This window comes from Oryzias melastigma, linkage group LG9, assembly GCF_002922805.2.
Source record: "Oryzias melastigma strain HK-1 linkage group LG9, ASM292280v2, whole genome shotgun sequence".
In the NCBI taxonomy this organism is placed as follows: domain Eukaryota; kingdom Metazoa; phylum Chordata; class Actinopteri; order Beloniformes; family Adrianichthyidae; genus Oryzias; species Oryzias melastigma.
The window spans coordinates 33569164-33590602 of NC_050520.1; the positions used below are offsets into that span (position 1 = coordinate 33569164).

At 39.6% G+C, this 21439-nt stretch overlaps 1 protein-coding gene across 4 annotated transcripts in view; it reads right to left on the reverse strand.

The window, feature by feature from the left end:
• The window catches only part of grin1b (glutamate receptor, ionotropic, N-methyl D-aspartate 1b), a 93899-nt gene that overhangs the window by 40883 nt on the left and 31577 nt on the right, over positions 1 to 21439 (reverse strand). For 2 of the 4 annotated variants that reach the window (XM_024276355.2, XM_024276358.2), the window contains exons 5-12: positions 21107 to 21169; positions 20141 to 20238; positions 17774 to 17895; positions 9740 to 9914; positions 6851 to 7001; positions 6073 to 6159; positions 5498 to 5633; positions 5303 to 5430 (exon numbers count right to left, since the gene is read on the reverse strand). In XM_024276355.2, coding sequence (XP_024132123.1) covers positions 5303 to 5430; positions 5498 to 5633; positions 6073 to 6159; positions 6851 to 7001; positions 9740 to 9914; positions 17774 to 17895; positions 20141 to 20238; positions 21107 to 21169 — 960 coding nt within the window. The remainder of the gene's footprint in view (positions 1 to 5302; positions 5431 to 5497; positions 5634 to 6072; positions 6160 to 6850; positions 7002 to 9739; positions 9915 to 17773; positions 17896 to 20140; positions 20239 to 21106; positions 21170 to 21439) is intronic. The other 2 variants (XM_024276357.2, XM_036213725.1) reach the window with 1 other exon arrangement.

Consider the following 21439-nt stretch of genomic DNA (forward strand, 5'->3'; position numbering starts at 1 on the left):
CACCATGACACAACAATGGGCTCTCGGACTAAAGGGGGGGGGGACTCTTCCCTGCGCAAATTTGCGCAGGCTTAGGAATTCTAGTGTTAATGGATCCGCAGTCCGAGGGAGATTGACAGTCATGTTTAGCTTCTTCCATTTTCCAAGAATTGCTCCAACCGTGGATCTTTTTTCACCAAACTGCTTGGCAGTTGCCCTGTAGTCATTCCCAGTCTTTTAGAGGTCTACAATTTGTCTCTGGTGTCTTTGGACAGCTCTTTGGTCTTGACATGTTAGCAATAAGAGTCTTACTGATTATATGGAGAGGACAGGTGTCTTTATGCAGCTAATGACCTCAAACAGGTGCTTCTAATTTAAGATAAGTGGAGTGAAGGTGGAGTTTTTAAAGGTGAACTAACAGATCTTTGAGGGTCAGAAGTCTATCTGATAGACAGATGTACAAATACTTACTTGGAGAAGTAGCATACAAATAAATTATTAAAAAGATCCTACGGTGTGATTTCCAGATTTTTTTTAGATTTTGTCTCTCACAGTGGATATACACTTAAGATTATACATTGCAGACCGTTCCATAATTTTTTAAGTGGGAGAGCTTAAAAATCACAGGGTGTTCAAATTTGTCTCAATGCCTGAGGAAGTCTGGAGTGACAAGGAAGAACATTGGAATTGTTGAGGAGGACATGTAAGAGAGCTAAAAAACAGTGCAAGCACACATAGTTCGTTTCCGCTTTTTTTCTGGGTAACCCTTTTGCTCTCCTTAGCTTGTTTACATTAAAAGTGGGGTCATCTGGACCCGACAAGACAGTGCGCTGAACTTCTTTTTATCCTTGATTTCTGAGTTTCACGAATGTCCATGGCAGACATAAAATCCTGTCCACCTTTGTCCACATTTGTCATGGAAGGAATCATGCATCAATATATGGTTGGAGTCATCTGGACCCCAAAGAGAGTGGAATGGATCAGGTCAAGATAAAAAAAAATATACAGGGGAATTAAAAATGATGAAAATTATCTAAAATAATATTTGCAGACTAAAACACAGTGTGAACATGCATGGACAGGAAAATCTTCCTTTTCAAAATAAAGACATAAAAAAGTCAAGGGAATGCACAAATAAACCGAAGCCTTTACGAAGGAGTAAACACTGTCTGAATTTGAACAACATTCAACAGCAGTAGCTGCTGGAATTGAAGCAGTATTTCATTATAACGTTAACAGAAGGAAGAATGAAAAAAACTATTATGTTTTCAAAAAAAGTATTTATTTACTGACAAAAGATGATTGATTGAAACATCAAGAGACACATGTTTTACCAAAACAAATAAATGGTTCAGTGAAGGATGAACTGTTTTTGATAAAAAGCTTTTGATTGAATTGAAACACTTATCTTTACAGTTCTCAACAAATGCATTTATTTATTATTGCCAGAATAAACCTGTTGTATTAGAGAAAAGAGCATCGAACTCAGTCATATTTATCAAGTCAGGTCGTTAAAACAGACCCATATTTTTTTACAGCAGTCTGACGTCCAGATATTTATTTTTACCAAAAAAGTCAAAATGTATCAGTAGATAAAAAAATAGCTTGCTGGTTACAAATATTATTGAAATACAAAGAAAGTTGTGGGTGTGGCTTCAGCATCTTGAATGGTCTTGTAGGTGTGCTTTTATATTGGTTTAAAGAAAGGCTGTAGTTTACTGATAGCATCAAAGGGTTGGTAGGGTTTCATTTAAGGAGTAATACTTAGTTGGGTACGATATGGGCTGTCAGCGGGCAAAAAAGGGGCAAATCTGTGAGGGGAACGCAAATATTCATGCACATTTTATAAGAGTATGCTGTGGCCGACACATACAGTACACAATACGCTAGAAAGGGTGATGTATGAGAAATACAGTTGTGTTGTACAGATTTTACATTTTTTTACTCTCCCAAAATGTGGCAGATTGAGCTGGAAACCAATCTTCCAGTATCCTTACAAATACTTTACACTTACTGCACACAACAATGGTACATTCCATTTTTTCAAGACACACCTGTACTCCCCTTAAGATGTCCCTTCAACTGGCCACTCCTCTCTATGACCCTTTACCCTTACGGGTCAACCCCTGTACCATTGCATTCTCACTCCCAACTTGTCCTATATGGACGTATGGTTGGGACCCCTCCGCATCCGTTTTTGATGTTTTGGATGTCCCCACCTCGTCATTTTTTTCACATGCTGGCTGTTCCCATTAATTATGTGGACCAATACTGGTCAGAGGGCCGCTTGGTACCGGGCTACAGACAGGGGAAAATGCTAATAAGGGATCCTCGATTTTCGGGATGCAGACCGGACCCCAACCCAGACCTGGTACCGGTTCTGTGTCCGGAACCAGTACCGATGGTGCGGTCCATGTCCCGGTACCGGACCAATACTGGTTTGCGACCCGGAGGTTGAGGAGCCTTGATTTAATTGGAAAAGCCAGCACGTCAAAATACAATGAGTTGGGAACTCTCAAAACATCAAAACTCGACGCAGAGGGGTCTTTAACTATGCGTCAAAATGTGATGACTTGGGAATGAGAATTTGTTGGAACTAAAGGGGACGCTGTCTATACGTCACAACCAAATCTGAGGCCCTTTTGTTGGTCACCTTTTCAGCATATCCCTTCAGGGATCCACATAGCAATTCAGCTTTTCATAGCTTGATATTTTTACGCTGGATGCCCTTCCTGACCCAACCCTGTATTTTATCCAGGCTGGAGACCAGCACGGGGAGACCCAGATTTAGGCCCTCCTTTGACTACAAAACCTTCTGACCTTGACACATATGTGCAAATCGTTATCAAATTTTAGAAATGTCAAAAAAACACACAATTTCCAATCACATTGTTTCCATTAAATCATAATTATGCAAATAAACACAAACCAACGTGCACAATAAGTCATTCAAAAACACAACAATGAATGTGAACAATACTTTAATTTACAGCAGATACATCCACATTTCTTTCGCAGCACTGGCACTGATCAAAGGCGATGGCGGCGTCTTATTGAACGACAAGCTACGTTGAAGCAGCCACAGAGGATAGACACAGCAGGGAAGAATTTACAGAGGAGCTGTGGATCCAACAATTCCCCATGACACACTCAACTTTTTATGAGCTGTGTGATGATCTGGAACCTCTTGTGGAGCCTAAGGCACTGCACAGTTAAGCGTGGTATCCGGTTGTTGGTCACATGACTCATTTAATTAAAATACAGTGTTTCCATTGCAGTTTTGCAAAATATGTTAGTTTAAATACATCTAAAAAAACTACCTTCTTTAACCGCAAACACTTTTTCTTTTCAATAAATGTGACTTTTTTCGAAAATGTCACATTTATATTAAGTGAATTTATTACTGCAAATACAGTTTGTGCAGTTTCCCAGTCAGTGGAGACATTGTTATAGCTTAGGTAGTAGTGTAAAGGTTCTTATCCCAGGACCCACACTGGATGAAACTCATTGCGCACTCTGGGAATCAAAAACAGTCTTCTAAATGTGCGTAGCTAAGCACAAATGTAAGAATTTTAAACGAGGAAACCCAAAATATGCATATGCATGTGTTTACACAGACTTCTCATTGGAAGTAGTGACTTAAACGCGGGTTGCCGAGGCCGGTGTGAATGTAGCTACAGAAATGAATGCGGTTTCAGAATGTGCATAAGCCAGACTAAACAGAATAAAAGATCTCTGCATCGTCAGTAAAATCTGTCAGGACTTTTCTTCAAACTGAAATCTGCTGAAGGGAAGCTCCAGCTTGAGCAAACTCAAGAAGCCAAACCAACAAAAAAGCTCAGCACTTCTCAAACCAAACAGAATTCAGAACTTCCAAAAGAGGAAGATCAGCAGAGAATCAGAAAAAGAACCCAGAGGTCCATCAGTCTTTCTGCTCCAGAAAGAACTGTTCAAAGACATCAGCAGTGAAGGGAGTTTGAGGCGTCACAGTAAGACTGCTGGTGTGTGCTTGTGGGTTTTAGCGGGGATCTTGTTCTCTGCTCTGTAAACATGAATGTTAAAGTGAATCTTTTGCTGCAGGCGACTCCAAAGAAAGTCAGCTTTTCTATCTGCACTCGTCTTCCAAGAATGATGCTGCCTCTGCTGACCCTTCGTCAGAGAAGTGGCCTAAATGAGAAACCACAGAGTTCAACTTCTTTCACTTCTACTGCTGATTTCTGAATTAATAAGCATCACGGTGTTTGTATATTCAAAACTAGCAACAGCTTGTTTCCTTTGGGTGTGACCTTGTGGAGGTCAAGCCGTTTATGGTCGTGACTGCTGCTCAGTTTCTCCTCCTCTTCAGTTCCTCGCTGCTCATTATTCCTCCCAAGCTTTCTTCCTCCCATTCACATCACCACAGAATTGCAAATGCTCGCTCTATTTCTGTACCAAATACTAGCTGTCCAGTCTTTATAGAGTATAGAGATTAAATAGAAAGAGTTAAACTATTCTCTCAAATAAATACAAGTTAAAAGTCTCAGATGTGATAAATTGTCAGATTGTTTTTCTTTTTAAAATTGATTGAAATCGAAAATACTGAAAGAACTAGTTTATAATAAATTCTACACAACATAAAACATGTTTAAACTGATTTTGCACTGAAAAGGACACTGTCATCCACTAAATAAGATCAAATAAAGAAGCGTGCGTTTCTGGAATGTGTGTGCCATTGTTAGACACCATTCGGTGCGCAGAACCGGACGCAGACCAGGCTCAGGGTTAGGGTACAGGGTTAGGGAAATTGTATCGGCCACACCCCGAGGTTCTGACCCCTAATTTAATTGGAACAGCCAGCATGTCAAAAAACGGCGAGTTGGCGGCACCCAAAACGCTAAAAAATAACACGGAGGGGTCCTTAACCAAACATCAATATGTGACGACTCGGGGATGAGAATGTGGAGGAGAAATTAATAATTGCGGATTGTGTCCAGCTGACACCAAGTATTTTATATATTGTAACAAAGCTGGGAAAGAAAAAGCCTGAAGTAAAATTCACGAGATTTGAACCACTTCGACATTTTGCATTAAATCTATAATTGGTGGGTGTTTGCGAGTGTCAGGTAGAGACAGTCCGGTGTGAACACAATGGGGCACATGTGTGTTCAAGAACCAGCAATGCGGGGGTTCTTCAATGTGCCTGGTTTGAACCTAGCTTGACAGCTTGGTGCAAACACCCATATCATTGGGAAACCATTTTAAAAGTCTCTTGTTAGCTTATGGAATACACGAGGACTAACTCCTAAATAACCAGTAGATTCAAACCACATGACACCCAACTCACCCGCTCTTGCGTGCCGAACTTCCCATCAGCCACCAGGTGCACCTCATAGGTGAAGTTCATGCTCATAGCCAGCTTGATGAGCAGGTCAATGCAGAAGCCATAGCAGCACTGAGGGACGATGGGTTGACCTTTCCACACAAACACACTTTCAGTTGACTGGAGGTCCTCACAGGAGGAGCTAAGGGCTCTACGTACCTGGTATGGTCCCGTTGGGTCCAGTACAGATCACTTTCTTTATCAGGACTCCATTTACAGTGTATTCTTCTTTGCACGTTCCGTCGCTCTTTGTTGGCTTCACATAAACAAACGGCTCCTGGTGGATGGTCACGATCTGAGCACACACGACAAAAACAAAACCCTAAAACTCTCACTACGGCAGGTACAATTCTATGAAGTAACTTAAATCAAACCTCCTTTTAGCTACAATGTTGCCCCCTCATTCTCGGGGGTTAGGAAGCGGAGACATCTACCCCCACCCCCTTTCACCCCCCCAGCAGCCAAAGAATGTCTGTTACCAATTCATACTCAAAAACTCTTCTGATCATGCTTTTTGCAGTCTTGTTTGTTTGTGATGTCCTCATTTGTCTGCCTTTAATGTTTTCTGAATCCTTGTTTTTGAATGTTCCTCTGTGAGTATAAACATGTTTGGAGATATTTTACTTTTGTAAGGGTTGTAAAAAAAAAAAAAAAAAAACTATTTAAAAATTCTAATAAAAAACAAACAAGATACCAAAAAAAAAGCTGAAGAACAAACCACGCAGAAGCATCACCTTCAGCTTGGTTGACATCTGGTATCCCACTGGTTTCTCTGTCTCTCCTCCAGGCCAGATGATCTTCCTCTGAGGATTCATCACAACCTGAAACACAAAAACAAGCAAACACAGATGTAACGTTGCTGCAGGCACATCTCATCGTGACTAAAAGACAACATCAGAAGTGCATCTGTCTATACATATTTCAGGAGGAGGGAGGCTGTGAGGCTGACTGCAGCACAGGTTTGAGTGCAGGTCAGCTCACAGTGAGGCTGGAAATGTCTCTGACCAAACTATAGTCTGTTGTGATCAATAATCAATGACTGTGCAAACAATTACACCCTGCCGTGTCCTTCTGACCCTGTAGGTCTCCTGACTGATGGTCCAGCTAGAAGACACAAGCTTTCTTGTCCCGTTGACATGCTTTAAGTATCGACAGGTGTTAACAATCTTCTTCATTTATTTTTATTTTAGGCTTAGGTCAATATAAACTTTTGAACTTTGAAGAAACACCTGGTAGCTTGAGTTACTTTTGAGTGTCAACTGCACTAAAGCCTCTGGCTAGATGTGCACCTAATTGTGCATCCTAGAGTGTATCCAGGTGTTTCTCCAGATGTGTATCCAAGAGACTCTGCAGGTGTGCATGCACCATGCAGGTGTATATCCAGGTGTGCATGCAGATGGGTTTTCAATCGTGTATGCAGCTGTGCATCTAGGTGTGTATGCAGAAGTGTTTCTAGGTGTAAATCCAGGAGATTGTGCAGGTGTGCATGCAGGTGTAGGACCTGAGCTATACCTGAGTTCCGTTGAAGATTCCAACCTGGACAACACGGCCGGGTTTCTGCTGATAATTAAGGATGCTGTAGGTAGCGAAGCGCCGATCTCCGTCGTCATTGAACTCGATTCGGCCCGTCAACCCATCAGGGTACTTTGATGACATCAGCACTCTGGGGAGCCAATCAAAAATCAGGAAAGTGGAATTTTGAAATCTACAAGTCTGAGAATTTTAGAAATTAAAACTTTTTTGATCTAAATATTAATCTATTGTAGATCACATTTACAAAGGAAATACAAATCAGGTCTAGTTTTGTAAATATACCAAACAATCAATGATAAAATGATAAAAAAGGGAGATAACAGTCCAAAGCATTGTTGGCAAACAGCACCTCATGGATTTTTTAAGCACCACCACTATTTATCATTTCATCATTTTATTTTTCATTACCAGTTTATCATATTATTATGCAAATGTATAAAAGAAAAAGCAGAACATAATATAGTTTACTTTCACAAGTTGGATTGTTTTCAGTGTAAGCAAATAAGAAAAATATTTTGTCAATAAACAAAATAAGCAAGAAAAATTGAATTGAGGAGACGAAAAAGACTTATTTACTAGAATTTGGTTCAGTTATATTTGTGACACTTTAAGAGTCTTTAAAGCTCTGCTGCCATCCCGGGTTAGCTCCCAGTGATGCATATACAATGTTTATGACTGCAGGTAATGTTCTGGATGCTGATGACTTTGGACAGCACAAACAAGAATCTAGCTTGACCAATGGTTTATTTGGGTCACCAGAGGGGGGGGACGAGGAGCGACAGGGAGGTTTATTATCCCAGTTGTGTCACTCTGACTCCGCTGAATACTGATCAGATCAGTGAAGTGTGAGGCGTGCGTTCTCGTTATGAGCTGAGGGAAACGAGTCCACACTGAGACGAAAACACAGAAACCGAGAACACACTCAGCGTGGCTCATTAAACCTGACACCACAGAGGCAAACAAGTGTCAAGTCAGTCTGACGCACAATTACACATAAATCTGTTTTTCACTGATTCATTATGCTTCAAAATAATATTAGAACTATATACTTTTTAAACTTTCCATTTAAATGCATTGACAAAACAGGAGCTGTGCACTTTTTATGTTACCGTATTAGGGTATGTAATACTTAAAAAACTCACAAGGTTTATTCAAATAAACCTCTTTCATTCTAGAGATCCTACTGATTTATACAGAGATTTATCATACATCAAACATACCTGAACACATACAAATATGTGTTTCTGCAGAAATGAGGAAGTGCGTTTGAGATGTTGACCAGAATGTAATACATGGGGGTAGGCTAGGGGAGCCCACAATAGACATACAGCAGCTTTCCATCACACTACTGACACCTGTCAATACATTACCATCCCTATCCTTAACACTTGTTGTATGTCCTTCCCATCTCCAATCCACCCTTGAAGTTAAAATACTGCATTTTGGGCATCAGGAGCCCTGGGTTCAATCCCCAGGGTGTCCACTGTTCTCCATCCAGATTGAGTCCTTGGGCAAGACCCTTGACGCTGCTCCCTAACTGCCCTTCAATAACAGGGTTGTGTCAGGAAGGGCATCTGGCATAAAATCTCTGCCAAATCACTGATGCGAAACAGTAGGTGCTTTTTCACTGTGGCGACCCCGAAAGGGATAAGCCGAAAGGTGAAGAAGATTTTGGGCATTACTAGCTCATGTATTGTTAAGACTGGGGCAAACAGAAATGGAATATGTTTGCAACAATTCAGTGTGTGGCTGCAATCTTTGAAAATAGCCACCGTGATGTCTTTTTTCTCATGGCAAACATGCTTTTGCAAAACAGGGGATCCTAAGGAACATTCATGGCAAATTTGGTGCTTGTACCACAAAATATATGATTTGACTGGTTTATCAAGCTAACCGGCTCTACGACAAGAGCCCCAATTGTCATAGACCAAAAGGGAGGTGTGGCAGGTGTGTGGGTAGCACAAGGTCCAGTCAGAGCAGACATATGACCCCACAACCCTGAGATGCAATTCAACAAACATGTCAGTCTATTAGAATGAAAGTGTCAGATAGATTTGTTTACCAGCTCTAGCCCTCAGTAAACAATGTCAAGTACTCAGATATAACTGGTTTTACCAACCACCATCATTGAGTCTCTGCAGAGCTACAAACTGAGGTGAATTGGGAACATTTTGAACAAATTTTGGGAGAAAACTCTATTGATATCTCTGATTCATCGTGTATGACCCAATGACGGTCAAAAAACTTTTGAGATAGTTTTTTCAGCTCTCTTTTTCTCTTAAATTGTCTAAGATTTTCCAACCATGCTAACTTTGTTGACACTTAATGTTTTCTTTGCTTGTGTTAGAAATTTGTCAAACTCAAATTTGAATAGATTCACCAAGCTCATGTAAGAACCATCTCTGAATCCTGAGACAGGATGTTTAAAAAAACAGGAACATTCCACTAAACTAACTCTAAAATTAAGAGTTTACTCTTGGATTAAGACAAGCTTAACAGTCCAGCTATCAGATATTCTCACTATGAATGACTGGATCTGGAAATCAAACCAGCAGAAATGTCGGGGTTAGTTTTCCAAATTTTAAAAAAAGGACAGGACAACTTGATTGGTTTCAAGGAAAGGATGAATGGGGCCATGTATGGTGAGATTTTACACAAAAACTTTTTCTATCAGTGAAAATAATTTAACTGCAAATATCTCAAGATATAGGACAAACACCCACAATTCCACTGAAACAAACGACAGATAAAGTAAGGCCAGCTTATGCAAATTATCATAACATTTAAAAAACATGACATAACAGTGAAAGATAGGAAACATAAACGTCAGACTGAGAACTGATTGTAGCCTGAAGGCTGTGCTCTGACCTTTTGAAGAGCGGGCCGGTCCTCCAGATATTAGTGTTTCCTACGCATCCTCGCGGGGGCTCTGTGATGTTCTCTTTCTCAAACAATTCCTGCAGAGACTGAGCAACCACGGCGACGGCGTCCGCAATGTGAGCTGACTCGTTCTTACCGTTGATCAGTTGGAGGCCCAGCAGGCCTGTGCCGTACACAACACACACACGCAGCAGGAAGTTACACACTGTCCTCATTCACGGTCTGATTACACACTGCAACACTCCACTTTGAATTCACAGAGGTAATTTAAAAGTGCTCAATTAAAACACGCAAACACTTGGGGCTTCAGGCGTCGGGTCAGTGTTGAGCACCACCAAACTGCATGCTGGGAGTTCACTCTGACAATCACAGCCGTTTGTCTCGGCACAGAAAAGCCCCCCTGAGACACTCTGAACTGTGGCTGGTGCTTTTCTTCACCAAAAACGAGTCGCACTGCAAAGAGAAGTCTGCGCTCTAGTTGAGCCCCAACAGCTGGCTAATACTGTTAGCATTCCCCACAGAACAAGCTAACATGTCATTAAATTAAAGTTAGTAGCTAAAAAAACTAAAAAACAAAAAAATATGGAATTCCTGGCAGTAAGAATTTTTCTAAACTGTTTTGCTTTTCACATTTTAGCAAGCTAACATTTTCTCTAAAGACCCACTTGGAAAGAGCTAAAGATGAACCGTATATCTTCCAGTTGTGGCCCATTCCTAATTGACACCAGTCTACAATAGCCGCCGGGTCTAACAGGTATCTGTTACTATTAGATGACGCCTCTAACAGTAGCCGGGATCCTTTAAGATCCACCCAACCACCCCGGATCGTGTAGAGTCTGTGGCACTGTGTTGTTGTAAGTGTAGCATGCTACGATGACTTCTGACTTGTTTGATTTACCCAAGGATGAGAAATTAAGGAAGAACTGCGAGTCCAGTATAATCAAGAATGCATTCCAAGACCTTCCAAAGCCATAAAAAACCTCTGGAGATCTTATCAAGACAGTTAAGAATCTGCCTTTACTTTGGAATCTAAAAGGCCCCAATGTGACCTTAATCCCCCTAATAGTCCGTTACCTCCCAAACAATATTTCTCGATAAGAAAAAACTCTGGAAAATGCCTATGAAGGATTTACGGAAACAGGGATTTACCTTAAAGGTCTTCAAAGAACACTTTCTGTCCCCCTCCCGGAAGTACTGACTGCAGACTCTATAACACTTAGTCTGAGACTTTATGGAGTTGCATCCATGAGAGAACACGGAAAACTTCACTCAGGACAAGCTGAGATAAGATTTTACTTTAAGTGACCTTTCTTCACCAAATGAAGATTTGAACATGTATTATTTTATTTTGTTATGTTGAATGTGAATAAATTAACAAAAAAATACTTGATTTGACTCACAAATCTCAACAAGAAGCAAGCAAAACCTCCATTTTAATCTTTAATATCTGTCTGTGAGACAAAAAACACCAGTTTCTAATAAACACAGGGTCGCCTGCCACATTTTTGGAATAAACACCGGGGCAACTATTGAAAGATATACGGTACCCTTTCATTGTATCAGCTAAAACATTTTGACATTAAGAAAAAAAACAAAAAATATTTATAATGAAAGCTAAGTTTAGTGAAATACAAGATATCGTAGTAGCGTGAGGAATGCTAACATTGTAAGCTAACTGCTGCTCTGATGGCTGCCACTGTGAATGCAGAAACTTTTTCTTCATAATGTGACAATAATGCAGAAGCCAAGGGAGAAAACTTGCTCAATTCCCCTAGTCATGATGCTATTGATTTTTATTTTTCTTCTTGTTGGTGTTTTTATTCAGTTTACAAGACACACATTACTTTTAGATTGAAAAATATTGTTAATTAAAAATTACGACTTAGAAAAAATGTACATATATATATATATATATATATATATATATATATATATAAATATATTATTTTTAGTTGTAGCATGACCTTTTAAAAGTTATAAAACTGCTGTTGTTATGTATATTCGAGCGCTGGAAGCTCCGCGCTAATGTTAGCTAACTGGCGACCATTGGTGACGTTATCGAGCAAAAGTGTCGTCCAAAATCTGAGACACTATCTTTTGATAACTTTCTATTTGGAGGGCTACGTGTAGTGGAAGGGAGGAATTCGGATTGGGACGTAAAAGTGTTCTTTATTTTCCTACAATTTTATGACAAACTAGATTTGTGTCATTTTGAGACCAAATACGCTAGAATTAAAGGGAAATTGGTAATCAGCTGTTTTTGTAACGTTAACTTGCCAAAAATACCACACATTTAACTACACATATAGTCAGATGAATACAAAAAAGTATGTATCTTTTTATCAAAAATAAATGTGTATATGCTGTATTTTGTTTTTAAAGACTTTCTAAAACGTAATAATTTTTTCACCTAGGTATTAATTTTTGCTTACTGCCAGAATAAGAACAAGAATATTATATGATTTGATGCTGAAAATATGAAACAAAAAAACTAATGTCCATAATAAACAGCTTTAATCACCGAGATCTCCTGACGCCAGAAAATAAATAAAAAGTAAATCTCCGTTTTATTGAATGTTCAAGAGATTAAAGAAGAAAATAGCTTGGAATCTTAGGATAATTGCTTTAAAACTCTACCTGCAAGCATTTCATCTCTTAGCTTCTGCACAAGAGCTCAGTGAAGAAAAACAACATAGAAAAATCCAGAATGTCGCAGATCTGCTTTACAGGTTTCTTTCAAGGAAGAGTTGGAAATAAAAAGAGGAAAATCTGGAGAGTCAGACTCAATCCAGGAGGAAGTACCTCTGAATGGTGTTTTTGTGTTGATAGAGCTGCTGCTCTTTGTGCAGCTGCTGTGACGGGTTGACAGGTTGTTGCTTCCATTATTCTTAAAATAGCCCTCACTGGGGTGTTCGGTGTGAGGGGTGCAGTCCAGCCACTGAGGCAGGATTCTGACTGCAAACTGTCCAATGTTTGCACGATCTTTCAAAGTCGTGATCCGCCGACAAAACTAGGTTAGAACTTCAGCAGTTAGCTTTAACTTTTTCACCTGTTATGAAAGTAATAAAAACTGCTTTGAAAATCCAATTGAAAATAATTACAATGAGGAAACATCTTAATTTTAGGAATTACCATGATTCTGGATTAAAGTACAATTTTAGAATAACAGCAAATATATAAGACTGGAATTTTTCTTGAAGAATATTTTGAAAGTGGTTCGATCATGAAGACTTCCCCTCAAAAGAAACCTTAACCCGCTGTACCCGAGACAAAACTACCGGATTGTGCTCTCATTGCACTTTCAGAAAAATGACAGAGGATTTTTGGTGTCAGGAAGGTGTGCAGAAAAATCACTTCATTTTTATCAGTGCAGCAGCCGGCAGGTAAGGATGTTTTTTTAAAGCAACAACTACTGCAACAGTGAGGAGTGCCGATTACTCAGCAGCCAGACATTATTTACAAGCAGTATGGAGCCTTTCTGCAGAGTCATGGGGTGGATTTCCCAGAAAATTACTTTTCCGTCATTTTTAAAGTCCACTGTTATAATCCAGTTAAGACAATCGCTTCTTATTGACATGGTCTGAACCAAATTAGATTAGGCTAATCTTTTATTATTTGCACAATTTAATTATATTTGTGGTAATGCACTTAAATTTTTCTTGGTTTGATGTTTTTCTAGCATATTTTCTTAATGAAGCACAGTCATAGATCCACAAAAATGATTTATAAATTAACTTTACTGAATTATTAATCACATTTTTTTCTCACAGATGCACAATATTAGAACTTTTTTATTTACGATGCAGATATTTTATTTAAAAAAAAAAAACTTTGTGACTTAAAGTTGACTTGAACTTGAACATATACAACTGCCAGCGTGCAATGTTGACTTATCAGCAGAATCTACAAAATTTGCTGTTTAAAACCTGCGCAGGGTGTTAAAATGCGACTCGATTATGATGGAATAATTGTACATATTTTATCATCTATACACCATTTGCTTAAGTTTATCTTTTCTTATCAACTATGTTACTTTTATACCTTATCATTTGAGACATTTACTGTGTGAAGTGTTCTATTCTGTGTGACTCACTGTTTGCAGAAGTCAGGACAGCATACAGAGGGCTGCAGGGCTCTGCGGCTCTCCAACCACAAGATATCAAATAAGGACAACACCTTGAACAAGAACATCCACTGAGGAGGAACTGATCCTGACTAAGCAGAACAGAATATGTTTAGCGTTGATGATTTTCTTACGAGTACTTATCTGTTATCAAGAACATGATTGTGCAGCTAGGGCATAACCGCTGTATAAATGTTGAGACGACAGAGCGTGCATCAGAGCGCTTCGGAGCGGTGTAACTGTGCACGTCTCTGATCGTTCTCCTCGCGAGTGATTAAAGGAACTGACTTTGACTTCCTCCTCTCTTGTGTTATTATGATGTTTTAGGTCGAGAGAACCTGACAGATTACAAATGTCACAGCACAGCCACCGTGTAGCCACCTGCCAAATTTGCTAAAAAACTGACATTTAAGTTGCACACACATATATATGTGACCGTAGTTTTAAGCTATCCAGCCACCTTTAGATGACAAAACAGAACACTATTGAAATGTTTCATAAACACGTCTTTAAGGTTTTTGAAATGATCTCCTAGTTTCTGCATATAACAAGCATATAATAGTAAGGTTTATTAAAATTACCGCAGAAATGTAGAATGTTGGTGAAAATTTTAGAACAAGTTTATTGGTATTGTATTTTTTTTCCCTTTGGTAAAGCTGGACTGTTTTACTTCATAGTAACCTGAGTTTTTTTTATGTAACCACTGCTAGCCACCTTGTGGTTACTTGTGTGAACTTACCTGGTTCTAGCTACTTCACCTTTCAAACTAGTTTCAAGCAGGAAAAAAAAAGCTGCCCCTTGATGATACCCTTCAAGCTACGCTCACACTGCCCTTGGTAACACGAATTAAAGCGGTCACTTCCACTAAATCTTAATCTTGAGGCTTAAGCATGTTTTTTTTAAGAAAAAGCATTAAACAATCTATCTAAAAATATTAAATAAAGTAAAAAAAGCAAAGAAATAAAGTCCCACTGAACCCTGTTTAACCTGATTTCTTGCAGAGGTTGACCAGCAGTATCACCTCCTCAACAGTCATCGTGTATTACAGCCTGTACACTGGAATGTCCTTTGATTGTCAGCTTTAAGAAAAACATTTCAAAATTCAACTTAATGGCTTGTCATTTTAAAAAACAGAATCACCAAATGGTTAAATTTAGGGTTGTGCAAAAATATCGATGTTGCGATATATTGTGACATTCCTGTAATTGGTTCTCAATGGGTTTGCGCCAAAAATCGATCTTTTATTTTCATTTAAAGAGGCTGTAAAACATTATTTTAATCAACCTTTGGTGAGATGTTCCTTTGGAGGTAGACAGGGGGCACGCCTTGCGAGACTGGCTGTCGTGAGCATCAATGTGCATGACAGCTGCTTGAATTATTTCATTTTTGTTCTGTTGTTTACAACAATTTTGCACTAAGTAGTGGCACTGCTGTTCATGTTTACCTTTGTTAACACTGAATTTTACAGATAATTCAAATTCAATTAGTGTCAAAGCTTTCATAGAATTTTTCATAGAATTACTCATTTTAGCAATGTTGGACTAAAGTGTCAATTATTTGTTGTATAAATAAGACATACGTTGTTTATCATGATTGTGTTCAAGATAAGAAAATAAATAGGGATATATTTTTCTCAAAAATATGTGTTTTTCGATAAATTATTAGAAAAGATTTTTTACCAATTATGGCAGTATCGTGATATCATCGATATCGTGAGCCATGTATCGCGTATCCTGAGGTACCCAGTGATTCTCAGTCCTAATCATACTGTGCATCTGTGAAAACTTCCCTGATTATGGCTAAAATCTGAGATGGAAAAAAAGATTTATGCTAAAATTCTAATCTTGATGAAAAGACCAAAGGAGATCTTTTCTGGATTGAGTCCATGATTCAATTCATAGATAATTCTCTGGCTGACTGAGTAATCAGCTGACTTAACAAACCCCGCCCCCTGCAATTATGATACAGTGGGCGGGGCCTCTACTGACCAGTGGTTAAAAGGGCAAAGCATCAAGCAAGAGACAAAAGGCAGTGGAGGATCTTACCAGTGTTTGGGCACACGTCACGGTTACCGCAGCAACACTAGCTGTTACCCACCCCTCCCTCCCACCCCACCACACACACATTCGGAGAACCCCAACAGAACCCCGCCTCCCACCCCCCCTCCCTCCTGTGTGTCAGCCCATGTGATTGTGTACTGTGAAAACGGGCGGGCGGACGACACACACTATAGAAGATGAAACAAACAAAAAGATGTTAGACACATTAAAGCCACACAAGTTGAAAAACGAGCCAGAACAGAAACGGAGCGGTTCAGAACCTTTAAACATGCCTCCGCTGTCGGGCAATGTTTAAACGTTCAACCAGCAGTCAGAAAACCAGAGAGAGACACCAAAGACGCTGAGAAGCTAACTGACAGTGAGGAGGATTAGCTTCCTTCATCCAAGACCTACAGCTCTACCAGAGAGAGGCAGAGAGACATAAAGGAAGACATAGAGAGAGAGAGAGACCGGCTGTGCTTCCATCCATCACTTCAGTGGAAATATTAGTTATGCAAATCTATGAATGCTCCTAATATTCAGCAGAAGTTCAGACACAATCCTGACAAACTGTCACATCATCAACAGAGTTCCCTGCAGTTTATCTCTGGTTTCCAGACGACCACCTCTGCTCTCTGTCAGCCAGAAGAAGAACTGGATCAACAGGTTTCTCAGGCAGATTTCTCCCTCATTCTGAAACTCTCAGACAATCAGTGAAGCCAGACTTCACTGAGTACTGCTAATACAGAAACTCCAGCCTAAGCTTCACTCCTGGAGTGTTTTCAAGATCAAAATCGGCCTTTCTGTGGTTTAAACATTGAATTATTCATGTTTAACTAAGAGTTTTATATACTTTTCTTTCCTTCTCTGTTTAATTGCAAATATAAAAATAGAGAAAGGGGTTGAAACTTTTTGTAAAACAAAGCAAAGAATCTTAGACATAAACATGATTCATAATTTATCAAAGAAGCTCAATCATTTGGGACAACACTAAATGAAATCCTCGAAGTACTGCATCAATAAATAAGTTGTAAAATTCTTAAAAAGAAGACAAGAACTACATTTTACTAGGAGTGTAACTGCTGCACAGCGTGTGTGAGAAAGTTTAGCCAATTTTTAACAATATTGCTTCTATTTTGTCATGGAGCAGTTCATTTTCCCTTTTCTTAAACATTTTCAACATTAATTAAAAACTTTAAGAAATGTATTTAACAAGTCAAAGTGTGTGTTAAGCTTTCATTTGGTAAATATTTAGGCATTTAATTTAGCTTGCTGTTAGCTGTCCTGAAAATGATTAAAGTAAATTTAAGGAGTTTAGAATTGATGAAAAGAAACAAAATATTTATATAAACTATTAAAAAATAAGTTCTGAATGAAAAAAAAATGATGAGATCCAGTATTGTACGGAGCCCCTAAAGGGACATCGAAGTAAAAAAATAATAGTAATAATAATTTGAAGCAAAAATAAAATTTTTTTTTTTTTTCTAAAAATTAAATTTTGGGGTTTTTTTTCCCTAGTTACTAACTGGTGCGCACCAGTTACTATCTGAGAGTTTTTTGTTTCTTTTTTCTAAAAATTGAAGTAAAAAAAAATCAACAGGACATGTGCAGGTAAAGAGGGCTGTTTAGCTGATAAAATGGAAGCAAACAGCTTGAATCTCAACAGAATACTGCCCTAGACGTAAAGCCTCAACTTCTCCTAGTCAACTTTTTCCTCCCAAACTAAAGTTTTGAGCTGCTGAAAGAGCCATAGGCTGATGCCGTGAAGACTTTTAGGAGGAGTTGGATGGAAGCACAGCTGCAGACAGACCTGGAGACAGGAAGCGGAAGAATGGGAGAAAAGACAAAGACCTTACGTACCGTCTGGAGCTTCATTCAGAGCCTTGCCGTTCATCTCCCTCTCCCCGACCAGCCACACGTAACCAGAGCCGGTCATGTTGAGCTGCCGGGCTGCCTTATAGACGGCTGCAGCCTCGTCCTCGCTGCATTTGCACAGACATTCACATGTGCACAAACACAGACATTTGTGCAGGTTACCTCACTTAGACATTAAGTTTTATTGATTATTTTCATAACCTCCATCAACACATCAGACCTAAATCTAACAAAGAGTCAGGAAAGCTCCTGCTGCAGGACTGAAAATTTACCTGATAGAGACAATGAATATGACAAAAATGGTGGTAATAAAGTAACAGATGTCTCTGTACGTAATTCACTGGATTAGATCCATTTGTGGAAAGATCCCTTGCTTTGCAACCTCAGTTAGGCTTGTCAAACACATTAACTACCATGTAGTTATTGCATAAGACAACTTTAATTACTGCTTTGCAACAGTGAGGTTGAGTAATAAACATTATTTAAATGCTAACTAATGCATTAAGTAATACACTTAGGTTATGCCCGAATTCCCACCCGGATGATCCCTAGTCCTTAACTATTAAAAACTATATAGAGCGAGAATATCTAGTGCCCTGGATTTTAAAAGCAATTCAGACACCAAACCTAATACTTTTTCTTTTCTTAACAGCGGATATGACTTCACCAATTTCAAAGGGAAAATGGAGACAATATTAACATTTTACGACGTCTTTTTATGACTCCATTGTGTTCTGATTATGAAAATGTGGATGGTTAGTTCAAAAAAATTACATTTGAAAAAAATGTTTTTGCAAGAATTGTTCTAAAGGCATAGTGGTCTATATTCGCCAATGTAGTGAGCATCAATGTGGACTGGTTTTTCGCAGAGACTTCTGGGAATTTTTAGGACAATCAATTTTGGAATTGTAGATTCAGACAGCTCTACAAAATGGTGAATGCACTACATAGTGCACAATGTAGTGAGTAGTGAAGGAATTCAGACCTAGACATAGTAATGCAAACAAGTTCCCATTTGCATTTTATTTCAATGTTAATTATTGCTTAACTATGCATTAACTAACAGTAAAGAGATTATTTTTCTAAAGTGTTTCCAAACAAATTTTTCTCAACATTTCATGGAAACAGTACAAACTAAAATGTCTAACTTGTTCTTCTTGAGCCATAGCTTATGATGTTGTGACAAAACCCATTCTCTCTGTCTGCATGACCTGTACTTGGATGTGGTGGGTGTGGCTACTACATCTGTCTTTGTAGCTGATGCATCACTGCTTCTATTTGACTTTGTGACACTTATTTATTAAGTTGTTCATAAACTTAGGTTATCTTTTTTTTGGTTTTAAGTGGGGCTTCACAGTAATGTAGTGGTTGATCTAGAGTAGAGTTCATTTTGGAACTTCACTAAACTTTCCACAATACAGTAAGATATCACCAAACCCAGCAAACCCAAGTTTGGAGGTTTGTAATGGTTGACGGCCTCTGCTCATGAGCTGCCATCTTTCCATTCGCTTCCATTTTGTTATAGCTCTGTCTCCCCGTCTAGTCACCGTCGGGAGCCGTCTCCAGAGTACTCAACACACTATATCTCCTAGCAACCCCAGAGCATCACCCCATGGATGCCGCTCAGCTGACACTCATTGCCAATCAAGCACTGCACAGAACCTCACTCAGTGCGTAGTATTGTTTGTGCCACCCTGCCTGCATTACCAAGTGTTTCTAACTGTACATGATCTTCTGTTTTCTGACCTTGCTTCCTCTCTGATGGCTTGCCGCCTGCCCTGACCCTTGTCTGGACCCTGAAAACTCTGGTCTCATCTTTGATACTCCCATGCTTGTGATTGACTTCTGACTGACTCTGATTTAGCCCTGTGGACTTCTAGCTGTGCTTCACTCCTGTCTTCTTGCCTGAACTAATAAACCTGCTGCAAGTGGAACCAGCTGTCTGCCCGTTTGTGACAATAATAGCACTGACAATTGCAGATGGAATATTTACTGTAGTCGAAATTTTATTACTAGACTTGTTCCGCAGGTGACATGACATGACAGCATTACCCTTGTCCCATATCGTACACCTGTAGCCACTGAAGTGATTATAACATCTCAATTATTTGGATGTTTAAGTCAAGACTTTTTGTAATCTAACATACTCATAGAGGCCTCCCCATGATCGGTTATTAGTTAACAATCATGAAAGGGCTTTTGAGACAGGAAGTTGCTTTGTTCCTTATTTTTCTATTAAACCATGTGTTTATAGCTATAATGAGCTTTTTGCTGATAACTATCTTGAATACAACTTTCAAACACCATCAACCCCAGCGCTTAAGTCCCAGTAACCATCAAAATGTTTCCCACCTTGCTGAGAGGATAATAACTCTGGCCTCAAGGTCTCTGGCTTCCAGCAGCAGAGCTGTCAGGTTGGTGTCCTGGTTGAACAGCAGAACTTTCTCTGCCTGGTAAACCATGGCGCCAATGGACCAGTACCAGCGAGGAGGGACAGGAAGAAACACGGCAAAACACAACACCAAAAGACATATCATAGGACATGCATCATTAGCTCTCCATCCATAGAGCCTCCAGTCCCCAGACCACCCCTTTCCCCCCCAAGCTTCGACCATGCTCCCTCGCAACCACGCTACCACGAGAGAAGGGGGGAGGGGCAAAAAAATGGAGGCAAAAAGTGTCTAAGGTTTGCTGAACTGAAAGAAAACTTAAAGTCAAAGCCTGAATACAAAGAAGGAGGGGCAAAAAGTTGTGTGTGGTGTGGTGGCACATGCAAACTGAGGCGCTTTCAAGACTTCAACCAATCAGGGACGTGCATGTTAGAGAGCACGGATGCAACCGCAAATTAACAAAAAAAACGTTCGAGTAGAGAGAGGAAAGAAAATTAGGAGAAGCAGGTAGGAGGAAAAGGTTCATTTCCCAAAAACAAAAAAAAATAATGTTGCAGAGAAGTGAGGGGATCCTAGGGGGCAGTGTTCCTCAGATATCTGCAGAGAGAGCCACGCATCAGCCTGGCTGCATGCAACCCTTCACATGGAAAAAAAAAAGAAAAAAAAACTCAGGGGTAGAAGGAAGGGAGGAAGAGGAAGGGCGTCTCTCCTGCGAACGTGAACCCATTCTCAGTGTGCAGGAATCATGAAAAATCAAAAGAAAGAAAAGAGATGGTTGATAGAAGACGTGCCACCAGGATAAAAGTCTATCTCTGGAGCTGGGTTGGATTCTGGGCGGGTGGGCAGGGCTGACTGGTGTTTGCCTACTACCGGACGAGCTCAGAGATTGGTTGGGCGGCGTGCATCATTTCACCATGCAAGTTTATACCTTGGGTGTTCTCCTGAAGTCAAAGTTCTGTTGGTCGAGGTTTTCATAGTTCCTGTTTTTAGTCTGATGAGTAATGTGCACAGAGAAAACATGCAGACACAAGAAGATTATAGACAATCGCAGCAAAGCATCCAACAAATGATTCCTTTTTTTTTTGTTTTTGCTTCAGGTCCAGAGTGGCAAACACATCAAAGACTGTCCACCTGTCCAACAGAGCTGTCCATCTGTCAGTCCCACTGTTTGTCTGTCAATCTATAGCAGTAATCCAAACTCTAATCCTTAGAGCACACGTCTTTTATTCTACCTGGCTTAAACACCTAGCTGCAGTGACTG